General features: G+C 45.1%; 1 protein-coding gene across 3 annotated transcripts in view; it reads left to right on the top strand.

Moving 5' to 3' along the window:
- Positions 1–13,224, top strand: part of CYFIP1 (cytoplasmic FMR1 interacting protein 1) — a 139,637-nt gene that overhangs the window by 78,518 nt on the left and 47,895 nt on the right. For all 3 annotated transcript variants that reach the window (XM_074965759.1, XM_074965750.1, XM_074965768.1), the window contains exon 23: positions 10,371–10,458. In XM_074965759.1, the coding sequence (XP_074821860.1) occupies positions 10,371–10,458 (88 nt within the window). The remainder of the gene's footprint in view (positions 1–10,370; positions 10,459–13,224) is intronic.

Below are 13,224 nucleotides of genomic sequence, written 5' to 3'. Positions count from 1 at the left end.
TAACAAGAACTTGTTATCTTGGAGCATGCCAAAACATATATAGAGTAGTACAGAGCAGTTATTCACCAAATTGACTTTTTCTCTTTATCAGAGGAAGTGAGGGGAAGAGAATCTGTCCAAATTATTGCCAGTCTTAAAGGCCTCATTCTTCCACCTCTTGTATCAAACCATTAAAATATCAGCATTTCTATTTGAAAAGAAAACTGAGAACATAACACTTGCAAGGAATTTTTTAAAGAAGATTTTTCTTTATATTTAAGAATTACAGATGATGTTGAACTGTGACTAAGCTCTGTCCTTGCCTCCGTGGGTCCCGTGTTTCCTGGCGGATTTCACTAGCCTCAGAGGCTCACTGTGACCCTCCACATAACCCTTCTCTCTCTAGAGACAAGGGTCACAGTCTACTGAGCCATTTTCATCATAAGCCAGTGAGAAAGGTGAGGAGAAGTTATCCTTCCTTGCACAGTCTCTGTTGTCTCCCAGTCTCAGTGATACATCAGGGTGCAAAGGTTGGGGGGGAGCTTGGGCTCACCCTCTACTCCGGGCTCCAGCCCAGGGACGCTATTAGTATCAGCTATGGTAGCTGACCTTTTAGAAACATGACATGTACAATTCCCTGGGCCACTTCCCCCCCACTGCAGCCCTCACTTCCTCATATGGTGTGTACTACTCAGTCTCTCTAACAGTGCAACTTCCTCCCACAGCTCCTGACATGCACACCCACCTGGGAGGCTTTTAACTAGTTTCAGCCAGCCCCTGATTGCTCTGTTGATTGGGACACCTGAAGCCATTCTCCCTGCCTTCTGGAAAGTTCTTAATTGGCCCCAGGTGTCTTAATTGACCTGGAGCAGCTGCCATTTCACTTATCCTGGTACCAGGGATTTGTTTAGCCTGGAGCTAATATATCTATCTCCCACTACTTTTCTATAGCCATCTGGCCTTGCCCCTTCACATATTTCCCCCCCCCCCCCCCCTCAACACCATAGAGTTGGGCAACTTGGGATGCCAGGCAGTATGCTCGTGACAGACCATCAGCGTTGCCATGGTGGCAGCCAGCCCTGTGCCGTATGCGGAACTGGAATGGTTGGAGGGATAAGAACCACCTGGTGACCCTTGCATTCTTTTCCTTATTCCGCTGCATCCACTGGAGGGGTGCATGGTCCGTCACAAGACTAAATTAACGGCCTAAGAGGTAATAACGCAGTGTCTCCATAGCCCATTTGACAGCAAGGCATTCTCTCTCAACTACTGCGTATTTCTGTTCTCTTGGGAGAAGCTTTCTGCTTTGGTAGAGGTTCGGGTGTTCCTCTTCTCCCACCATTTGTGACAGAACTGCCCCCACCCCCACCTCGGAAGTGTCTGTTTGTAAAATAAATTCCCTGTTAAAGTCCAGGGCTATGAGTACAGGGTCATTACAGAGGGCTGTCCAAAGGTCTGTAAATGCCCCCTCTGCTGTGTCGGTCCACTTTACCATGTCTGGACCTCGGGCCTTCACCAGGTCCATTAGGGGACTTGCCCTAGTGGCGAAGTGGGGAATAAAATGTTGGTAGTAGCCTACCACGCCTAGGAACGCACGGACCTGCTTCTTTCGGGTCGGCCGGGGCCAGTTTTGAATTGCCTCTAGCTTATTCGTTTGGGGCTTCACTATGCCCCTTCCCACAATATATCCCAGGTACCTAGCCTCTGCTAGCCCTATGGCGCATTTAACGGGATTAGCAGTGAGGCCAGCCCGCCTTAAGGTGCGCAGTACTGGCTCAACTTTCTCCAAGTGGGTTCCCCAGTCTGGCGTATGGATGATGACATCATCTAGGTATGCAGCTGCATAACTAGTATGGGGGCACAGCAGCTTATCCATGAGGTGCTGGAATGTGGCTGGGGCCCCATGTAGCCCAAAAGGGAGGACAGTGTACTGGAATAGCCCATTCGGGGTGGAGAATGCTGTCTTTTCTTTAGCTTCTTTGGTCAGAGGAATCTGCCAGTACCCTTTTGTCAGATCCAGTGTAATCAAGAATCGGGCACTATCCAGTCGGTCAACCAGTTCGTCGATGCGTGGTGTGGGGTGTGCATCAAACTGGGATATTTCATTCAGTCAGCGAAAGTCATTACAGAATCTCATGGTACCGTCAGGTTTAGGCACTAAAACAATTGGACTGGACCACTGACTGTAAGATTCTTCAATAACCCCTAATTCTAACATTTTCTTTACTTCGGCCTGGATTTCTTCTCTTTTTTGGCTGCTGGGATTCGGTAAAGTCTCAATGTTACCTTGGCTCCGGAGATCGTGCGGATGTGGTGATAGGTCTCAGTCGTCCGCCCTGGTTTTGTAGAGAACACATCTCGGTTGCGATTAATCATGTCGGCTGCCTCGATCTTTTGGATCGGCGTCAAGTCAGATGATCTCCTCACTTGCTCGTGTAAGTTATCCTCCTGGGGAAGGGTCTCCTGCATGACTAAGCATGCCTCTCGATCGTGCCAAGATTTTAGAAGATTGATGTGGTAAATTTGCTCCAATTTCCGGCGGCCTGGCTGTCGCACCTTATAGTTCACCTCTCCCACGGCTTCAGTTACTTCGTAGGGTCCCTGCCACTGGGCCAACAATTTACTTTCTGCTGCGGGCACCAGTACTATCACCTGATCCCCTGGTTAGAACCGTCGAAGCTTCGCTTGGTGGTTATAATGGGTTTGTTGGGTCTCCTGTGCTCCCTCCAAGTGTTCCCGTACAATGGATGTAACTTGGGCTATCCAATCTCTCATCTGCAATACATGCTCAACTATGTTCCTTCTGGGATTTGGCTCCTCTTCCCAGGCTTCTCTGGCTATATCCAATATGCCCCAAGCGTGGCGCCCATATAGTAGTTCGAATGGAGAGAAACCCGTGGAGGCTTGCGGAACCTCCCATATGGCGAACATGAGGTAAGGCAATAGGGTATCCCAATCTTTCCCATCCCGGCTCACCACTTTCCTGATCATGGCCTTGAGGGTCCTGTTGAACCTTTCCACAAGACCATCTGTTTGCGGGTGGTATACAGAGGTCCGTAGGGCTTGTACATGGAGCAATGAACAGAGATCTTTCATCAGCTTGGACACAAAAGGTGTCCCTTGATCAGTCAGTATCTCCATGGGTAGCCCAACCCGGGCAAAGATCTGTACTAGCTCCTTAGCTATTGTCTTGGAAGCTGTGTTGCCTAGGGGAACAGCTTCTGGGTACCGGGTTGCATAGTCCAGTACAACAAGCACATGTTGGTGGCCCCAAGCTGTCTTCTCTAGGGGCCCTAGCAGATCCATGGCTATCCGTTCGAAAGGAACCTCTGTTATTGGAAGAGGTATCAAAGGAGCCTGCAAGTGTGGGCGAGTGCTATGTAACTGACACTCCGGACAAGAGGTGCAGTATCGCCGGACATCTTCATGTACTCCTGGCCAGAAGAACCTCTGCAGGATCTGTGCCTGGGTTTTCCTCTACCCCTAGGTGTCCTCCGAACAGGTGACTGTGGGCAAGACTCAGTATGGCTTCTTGGTGTTTTCGTGGCACCAGAAGTTGTTGTATCTCTTGCTCCTGCATTTGCACCACACGGTACAGGAGATATTTCTTCACTATCAAGTAAGGTCCGGGACCCCGGACCTTCCCATCCACGGGTATCCCATCGATCTCTACCACCTCTTTCCTGGCGTTATCATATCTGGGGTCCTCCGCCTGGTCCCGCCCAAAAGTCTCTCTCCAAGGACTAACCTGCCCAAGCTCCCAGGGGCCGGCTTCTGCTTCTTCCAACAGCTCGCCACCGTCATGGCTGGGGGCAGCCTCTGGCTCACCTTCTGTGGTGGAAGTTTCTCTGTTGGCTGCTCGCGTCCATCTGCCTACTAGGGAGGTCTTCTGGCCCTGGGTCAGGATCCGGGTTCCCAAGGCCTTCACGGCCTACCTCTCTTTTTTGGTCTTCCTGGTCTTTCGGGGGGCTGAGAACAGATCCTGAGAAATCTCAGCGAACATCGGGGGTTGACATTTCCCCAGTGAGGAGTCGCTGTCCTCAGGGTCCCCACCTCCCTCCAGCCTCTCTGGGGGGAGTAAATTATCAAACCCTGGATAGTCCCTCCCAATGACTACAGGATATGGGAGTTTAGGAACTACGCCCACGGTCACCTCAATGGGGTTTCCCTGAACCTCTGTCTCCACTGGGATGGTGGGGTAATGGCTCACGGCCCTGTGCACGCATGTCATTGCTACGCATTTGGCTTGTAGCAGCTGACTACTTTTTACGAGCTTACCCCATATGAGGGTGATAGCAGTCCCAGAGTCCGCAAGTGCTGTAGTCTCTGCTCCATTTATCCTCACTGGCCTGGTGTAATTATGCAGGGCTAATGCGACCCCCGCGAGGTGGATAAGGGAGCATGGGACCTCCCAATCCCCCAAGTTACATTGCGTAGGCTCCTCGGTGCTGGGACACTGTGCTGCTATGTGTCCCCACTCCCCACATGCATAACATCTATAATTGCTTTTAATCACTCCCCTATCCTGGGGACTAGGGGGTTTAGTCCCGGGGTTCCCCCCACTCAGGCCATTCCCTTCCTTCTGGGGTCCCCGCTGGTTTTCGTCCCCCTCCCCCCTTCTTCCACCTAGGACTCCCCGGGGGTTTGGCTGCCCAACCTTCCAGGGTTGGGGTCAGGTGCTTGCTTCGAAAGGGGCCTTCCTTGGGTAGTCGGGTCAGTTCCCTGGCTGTCATCCATCTTCCTACCAGTGTGATCATCTCGTTGTACGTGGACGGATTGTTCTGGCCTACCCATTTGCGGAGATCTGGCAGCAGTCCCCGCATGTAATGGTCTATGACCAGGGTCTCCAAAATTTCCTCCGGCCTGCACACCTCGGGTTGTAACCACTTCTGCGCGAGGTGTATGAGGTCGAATAGCTGGGACCTCGGGGGATTGTTCTCCTGGTATTTCCACTCATGGAACCTCTGGGCCCTTACCGCTGCCGTTACCCCTGATCGTGCTAGGATCTCTGCCTTCAGACAGGTATAGTCAGTGGCATCCGTGGCAGGCAAGTCAAAGTAGGCCTTCTGGGCCTCTCCACACAAAAAAGGGGCGAGAATGCTGGCCCACTGCTCCTTGGGCCACGCCTCATGCTGAGCAGTCCTTTCGAATGAGAGGAGATAGGCCTCTACGTCATCTCCTGACGTCATCTTTGGCAGACAACCAGTGGCCCTCAGGGTTCGCGTCCCGTCGGACCCCCGGGCCTGGGTGGTGAGGATCTTCAGCTGATCCACCACCTCTCTCAAGAGGGCATGATCTTGGTCGCCTGGCTCATCAATAATTGATTGGTTTCCTGCTGTAGCCTCATAGACTCCTGTTATGCCATTGCCTGAACCCAGGTGGCCTCCTGCTGGGCTGCTGTGGCTTGTACCAGAGCTCTTACCACCTCCTCCATTGTGGTACAAAGCAAACAAACAAACCAAACCAAACCAAAAAAAATCCAAAACCCCGGTGCACTTTTTTTTTTTAAACCTCTTTCTTCTGCCACGCTGTGAACAAAATCCCACTGCTGATACCAGTTGTGACAAAGCTCCTTGCCTCCGTGGGTCCCGTGTTTCCTGGCGGATTTCACTAGCCTCAGAGGCTCACTGTGACCCTCCACATAACCCTTCTCTCTCAGCCATTTTCATCATAAGCCAGTGAGAGAGGTGAGGAGAAGTTATCCTTCCTTGCAGAGTCTCTGTTGTCTCCCAGTCTCAGTGATACATCAGGGTGCAAAGGTTGGGGGGGGGGGGAGCCCGGGCTCACCCTCTACTCCGGGCTCCAGCCCAGGGACCCTATTAGTATCAGCTATGGTAGCTGACCTTTTAGAAACATGATGTACAATTCCCTGGGTTACTTCCCCCCCACCGCAGCCCTCACTTCCTCAAGCTCCACTTCACCCTTACCTCAGGGCCTCCTTCCTTGTGCCTGATATGGTGTGTACTACTCAGTTCCTCCCACAGCTCCTGACATGCACACCCACCTGACTAACTGGGAGGCTTTTAACTAGTTTCAGCCAGCCCCTGATTGGCTTCAGGTGTCCCAATCAACCTAGCATTCTCCCTGCCTTCTGGAAAGTTCTTAATTGGCCCCAGGTGTCTTAATTGACCTGGAGCAGCTGCCATTTCACATATCCTGGTACCAGGGATTTGTTTAGCCTGGAGCTAATATATCTATCTCCTGCTACTTTTCTATAGCCATCTGGCCTTGGCCCGCCACACTATGTTCTAAAGAATTCAGTGCAGTCCTTGGGATTGAAGGATGGAAGTTGTAATGCACAGTCTCAGAATCGATAATATGAATCAGTCAAGGATACTGAAGACCTGTTCATCTTTGTTACCTTCTGGTCTCCTCAAAGCTTCCTTGGCCAGAAGGTAACAAAAATTAACAAGGATGATCCAGTAGAATTTCCCCCCAGATCTTGAGATCATATACAACACAAGTTCCTGGCTCCAGACTTTTCACCGCAGCACCTTGCTAACTTTTCTGAAAGGGAGAAATTGAACAAGTGGGCTGAATGTGAGAGAACTTTAGGACTGTATCTAATGAACAGCCTGAACAAAGATGCACGTTAGCTCACTATCAATGGCTGTGGTTCATGTGAATTTCTGCTAGGACTGAATTCTAAGGCAAGTGCTGCCCTACCTGCTCTGTGCTCCGCTCCAAGTACAATGAAAGTCTGAATGGCTCTCTTCTTTCCCCAGTCACCTGAAGTCACTGTAATTACTTATATCCCTAACACTTAAAATTAATAATAGAGATGGGTCCGAGTAAAAACCATGGCTCAACATGCAAACGGGTACAACTTTGCAGCTCTGGGCCATCTTTAGTTATTCACTATGACTTCTGAAGTCCATTTACAGTTGAATAGACCTTGACTGTTTTGTGAAAAGTAATTTAAGATTCTCAAGGAAATTGTTGATAGCCCAATAAATCTTGCACAGTACATCCATTCACTGCAAATCCATTTTATCTTTAGTGACATGGTATAGGTGTTACTCCTGTCCTTTCTTTCATTTGTTTAAGTTTTCACTGGGCATGAAAATTAGTGTCAGTTTAAAGGGAACGGGGGGGCGGGGGAGAAAAGAGTAATCTCAAGCACTGTCATATGTCTAGGATTACTTTGAGTGATCCCGTCAAGTGTTTACAACATCCCTGATAAACTCCATTAATGAAAAATCTCTGTAAAGAACAAATAATCTCAAGAGGAAGTTTCTAAATAAGTGCATTTCAATTATACAAGAGAATGGAGAAGCTAATAAATCCGGGAAATCCAAATGAAAGGCGATTTTATATAAGATCATAGATTATTGTATCAACTGCAATATACCTAAGTGACCTTTTCTTCCTCAGAAGCAGCTAAATGCAAGCAGTTACTGAATTTTAACAAATGCAGATAGCTTGGAAAGACATGAAAATACATCTTAACAAACAACTGAAACTCTTAGTATGCTTATTCTTGTGCAGTTTTATAAAATACAGAAAAACCTATGATGATGTAAGATCCACTAAGAGAGCTCAAGTTACACAAAAATAAAACTCCTAAGCATAAAGGAGATCATTGCAAACTGACGCTGGTTTTCTGTATTCTGCAGTTTGCATGCACGTTGCTATTATGCAAAACGTCTTTCATCCTTGAACATTCCCAGTCTTCAAGTATTTGGGTGAAATGTTACTGTTAATGATCAGCATGGATGTTTTTCTCTTTAGCTGGATAATAAATATCTTTATTGTATGCCTGAATTGTGGCTAGAACCAAATTTTGGCTAAAAGTTATTTCTTTTGCACATTATTCTGTTTCTAAATGTTATGGGATGGAATGTGCCAACTATCCAACCATTCAATTGTTCGTATGGCCAGTATTTCTTTCCCCACATATTTAAAGGTTTGTGTGCATTTGCCTAGTTATTTCAAAATCCCCTTTGCTAACTTCAAAAATTTAAGCCACTTGTGCTGCAAACACACACATTTGTCTCTTTCCTCATGCTACATGTTAGACATGTGCGTTTCTATTTGCAGGATTGTTATCGCAGAGTAGAAATTAATAAAATGGCAGTAGCATACTAAAATCAAAATCTTGCAAAACTTAAATAAAAGGTAAACTTGCAGCAAATATCAAAAATCAAATTCTGCAAACCCTTGGTCATGAAAACAATTCCTCTTGTGCAAAATTCTACTGAGAGCCCAACCATAGATTTCTTACGGGAGTAAGAATTGCTTTTAAGCAAGTATGTACAGATGCTGGGCCTTACTCACTCTAAATTTCACAAACTACTGTGCCAAATAGCTCCTTGTGGACATTACTTCCACTGGTTTTCCTTTTGCCTCTAATATACTTAAATACTACTTTTTCCTCTTGATTTTCTTAGCTTGTTACATTTTTCTTCTTTTTTTTTCTTTTAACTTTGGCCTCACAAGTTTTGATTGGGTACTGTTAATTGCTCAGTGGCTTCCCTGTTCTTCACATAGGATTGCCACCTCTGAGGTGCAAGAAACCCCAGGACATCCAGAATGATCCTGAGCCTACAAAACTGAACAGTTGGCAGTGTGTACAGGGTGCCCTTCAATTTTTCTAGGATAGCTACCTCAAAAGAGGGACAATCTTGGAAACCTGGACAAGTGACAACTCTTATCTTCACATGTGGAAACCCTTCTTTCTGTTCTATATATAGCTGGACACAGTCTTACCACTGTATTAGAAGCATAGAAGGTCAGGGTTGGAAGGGACCTCAGGAGGTCATCTAGTCCAACCCCCTGCTTGAAGCAGGACCAATCCCCAATTTTTGCCCCAGATCCCTAAATGGCCCCCTCAAGGATTGAACTCACAACCCTGGGTTTGGCAGGCCAATGCTCAAACCACTGAGCTATCCCTCCCCCCCAATTAGGTTAATTGAAGGAAATATCTTCCTTTGTGTACCATTACAGATGTGTATGCCTGGGAAACAAGTGACCTGAGCACAAATCAGATTCTATATCTGTCCAAAAAGCGTGACTAAATGGATGTCTGCAAATCTGAATTCTCTGCCAATGGTATTTTTCTGAAGTCAATACCAGCATTATATTCAGGAAAAAAATAGCATTGGGAGAGAATTCAGATTTGCAGACATCCATTGAGTCACACTTTTTAGCTATGTATAGAATTGGAGGCATGTTCAGATCACTTGTTTCCCACGCATATGCATTTTTAATGGTGTCTAAAGCAAGGCTTACTTCAGTGAACACTGGAATTAAAAGTATGATGGTGCTTGCCATACACTAATCTTGACAGAATTAGTATTCTAATCTGTTTAAAACTCTCTGGTAGCAACACAAGCTGCATCCGATGGTGAAGTTCCTCTAAAAAAACGTTAAACAGGAGTGGCAGTATTTTAAAGAAGCAAGGTGGGTGATTTGAACATGGAGAACAAGAGTTACTTATGCACTGACATAGAATCGGTATGGCAAACATACCAGATGTATCACTGCGCTTTCTGACAGGAGTGTGTCTATTAGAGGTACATTTTTGTGCAATGAAATTGTCTGCCACCAGGGTAAAGCTTGCTTATACAGGAGACCGCTTTCTTGGGGCTGGTCCAAGATTGTGGCAGGATCTACAAAGCACCAAAAAACTTTGCCACCTTCCGTTCCAGGAGGAAGGAGCACTTTTCTACTTGGCCTTCACTAATAAAAACACATAGCACCTCAGCACACTGTGCATACATTAAAAAAAAAAATAAAATAAAAAAATGTATTCCACGCAGATTTTCTCTGTGGATAAAGGAGGATGGGTAGGAGGAAAGAACCACACACAATAGATGCTAGTTATTTTGTTTACTGCACTATTGGAAGGCATTCTGTGTTTAAACCTGTAGGCATATGGGTAGGATTGTAGTAACACACACTAGTATGTAAACTGTAGGGAACAATTCTGCATTTTCTTCATTGGCAGAGGATTTGTAGTTCTGTTCAATCTCTAACTATTGAGGACTCAATTGCCTGTGCATGGGAGTAAGGAGGTGTAAGGAAATCCCTTTCTCCCCTTTGTGGGCTACCTGTATCATTAGCACCTACATGGGGAAAGAGGGAGAGCAGCCAACATTGGGCTGCTAATTCTTCTCCAATGCAGGTGCAAGAGAAGTGCATATTGTGCATGAAGTGCATATTGGAGCCAGCACAAAATGGGAAGTAAGCTGCAGCAGCAAAAAAGTGTGGAATTGCAGTGTGGTTTCTGCCCTGTTCCTGGGGCAGTGCAACTGTATGCTGCCCCTTACTTGACTTGGACTGTAGGGTTAGAATGGCGATTTGATTTTGTGTGTGGACAGAAGAAGCATGTATTTAGGTATATTAGATGTGCCAGTGTAACTAACTATGTCTATATTTTGCTTTTGTAGATTTGTTCGTACTGTGTTACCCTTTTCTCAGGAGTTTCAGAGAGATAAGCAACCTAATGCACAGCCCCAATATCTCCATGGATCGAAGGTTAGATTTTACTACCCTATATTTGTGGTTTGTATATACTTGATGACAGAACTTTTCTGAAAAATGTTACAGTACAGAAATGATTGGTTATGAAATTTACCCTTAATTTGCTTAAGTATTTAGTGTATATGCTTCTTGAGGATATTTTAAATCTAATTTGCTCTTGGATTTTGAGTGAAAGGTGCAGTGATATTTGCAAGACCGTGTAAACTTTGTGGTTTGATGTTTGGCTGTATCTAATGTTGTTAAAAATTAGTTCTCATGTCAAATTTAGATTGCGCAATTCTCCACAGTGGCAGAGGAGAACTGAACAGAAAATGAGCTGTAGAATTTTTGTCAACCACAGAGAGAGGGAACATGAGCCCACACTGAGAGTAGCTGCTGCTTCTTTGCAATTCCTGTGGTGGTGGTTATAAAGTGAAATGAAACAAATAGGAAAAGCTGCCCTTTGACTGTAATCAGACTTTAAAATAAACATAAGGACTCTCTCTCAAAATCTCAGACATTAAACTGTTTAAAAAAAACCTCTGCATTTCTATGGTATCTACATTTCAAGGATCTGGAAAGTTGCTTTACCAACACTAATCAACTCAGCTTTCCAGCAACCCTGTTGGATAGATTAGAATTGTCCTCCTTATTTTACAGATCAGCTAACAGAAACGGGTAGAGGATGATGGCTTTATGCAAGGTTACAACAGTGAGTGTGTAGCACTCCTGACTCCTCATCCTGTGCCTTAAGCATGAGACAGCATCTGATACCCAAAATGCCCCATCCTGCAAATGCTTATGTGTATGCACATAACTTTAAGTGAGTAGTTTTATTTACTTTAATAGAACTACTCACATGCTGAACTCTGTAATATTGTATATTGGGGGTATAAAATCCTTTCTCATCCCTGAAAGCTTGGGAATTAATTACCCGTTCTTAGCAATAAACATTTTATTACTGGTCACAAAGTTATCTTACTTCTTTAATATCCAGCTACAGTACTTTAACGTATCACAAAAGCAGTAAATTCCCAACTTGACACTTCCATTATAACTCCATGAAGTCACATTTCCTTTTATTTGTTTGATTTTTAGACTGACACTCATTTTGTGTTTTGCTTATGGAATGTATATGTATAGGAATTAATACGAAGCTTTTATTAAATGGATGGTGAGAAAGAAGTAATTCCTAAATTTAGTAGTGTAAAAAAAAACCTGAGTCTATATTCTTCTTGCAGCAGCATCGCTAGCTTTTTAAAAAACACTTTACAAAATAAACTTCACTTCCTAGATCCTGATTGTGACGGAATCCTTCGGGGTGCCGCCTGGAACTGGGGTACCACTGAGCCTGCCTGACCCACCAGCCTGGATTCCCTTTTAAACTGTATTGCTATGCAGCCTGCCAAGCCTTCTCACAGGCTTCAGACTGCACTTTACCAGCACACATACAGGTAGAGACACACCCAGCTGCAGCTGTACACACAGATGCTGAGATCAGCTCTGCATGGGAAGGCTCAGCTAAGGAACTGCCCAGTACTCAAGTGCACACCCCCTTGAGTGTGAACCCAAAATTATACTGTCTTGCGCTGCACAGAGAACTATACAGCGTAAGCTCATGAAATTCACCTCCTCCCTCAATGTGGAGGGGAATATACACAGCTTTCTATCCCAAGTTATGATTTCCACACACACTGGTTTTAGACAAAACAAAAGCAAGTTTATTAACTTCAAAAGATAGGTTTTAAGTGATTATAAGAGATAGCAAACAGTTCAAAGCAGGTTACCTAGTAAATAAAACAAATATACAATCTAAGCTTAATATACTAAAGAAATTGGTTATAAATAGCAAATTCTCACCCTAAATGTTGTTTTAAGCAGATTGCAGATTCTTGAAGGCAAGATGCATTTGCTTGCAGCTTAAAACTCCTGATATTTCTTTCACAGGCTAGACAACCCTCTTGCCTGGGCTCAGCCCTTCTCTCCTAGTCCAGTCTTTTTGTTTTCAGGTATTTCCAGCAGTCCTTTTTCTTGGGCAGGGAGTCAATGAAGAACCAACCTTGATGATGTCACTCCCCTGCCTTAAATAGTTTTTGCATATGGTGGGAATCCTTTGTCTCCCAGTGTGATTCCCACCCCACCACCCGATCAGTGGAAAAACACTAGTATCATCATGGAGTCCCGTACCAGGTGACTTGGTCACATGTCCCTGCAGCCATAACTCAGACGCTGTTTCCAGCATCCCCAGGAAGGCTCCCTAGTGGGAGATTAGCATCTTCAAAGACCTATTGTTCCCCCTAATGGCCTTTCCCAACCTGCCATCTGGAATGATTGCATTCTGTCCAGTGGGCGTTCCCGAGGTGTAAACACATGTGTAAAAGATGCATAGATAATATTCCTAACTTCAGATACAAAAATGATACATGCATAGGAATAGGATAATCATATTCAGTAAATCATAACCTTTCCAATGATATCTCACATGACCCATATTGCATAAAACCCATCTTAGTTATGTCATAATCATATAATAACCATATCTTTATGAAGAATATGGGATGTAGTGTCACACTGATATCCTAAAAAGTTCATGGGAAGGAATGGGTGGTAATTTTTCTGAACACCCTGTCCCCCATCCCAGCCCATAGTTTTGGAATAACAGCGCCTTAACAAGTCACTAGAAAGTATTTTAAATAGAGGAGATGAATTATCACTTTAATTTTGCAGCATTTTTCAAGTAAGAAGAGAGACAAAGTGCAAGCTTTATGTGAAGAATATTTC

Source organism: Natator depressus, chromosome 1 (assembly GCF_965152275.1).
Source record: "Natator depressus isolate rNatDep1 chromosome 1, rNatDep2.hap1, whole genome shotgun sequence".
NCBI lineage: Eukaryota > Metazoa > Chordata > Testudines > Cheloniidae > Natator > Natator depressus.
The sequence above is the reverse complement of the archived record's forward strand: the minus strand, read 5'-3'. Positions and strand labels throughout refer to the sequence as shown.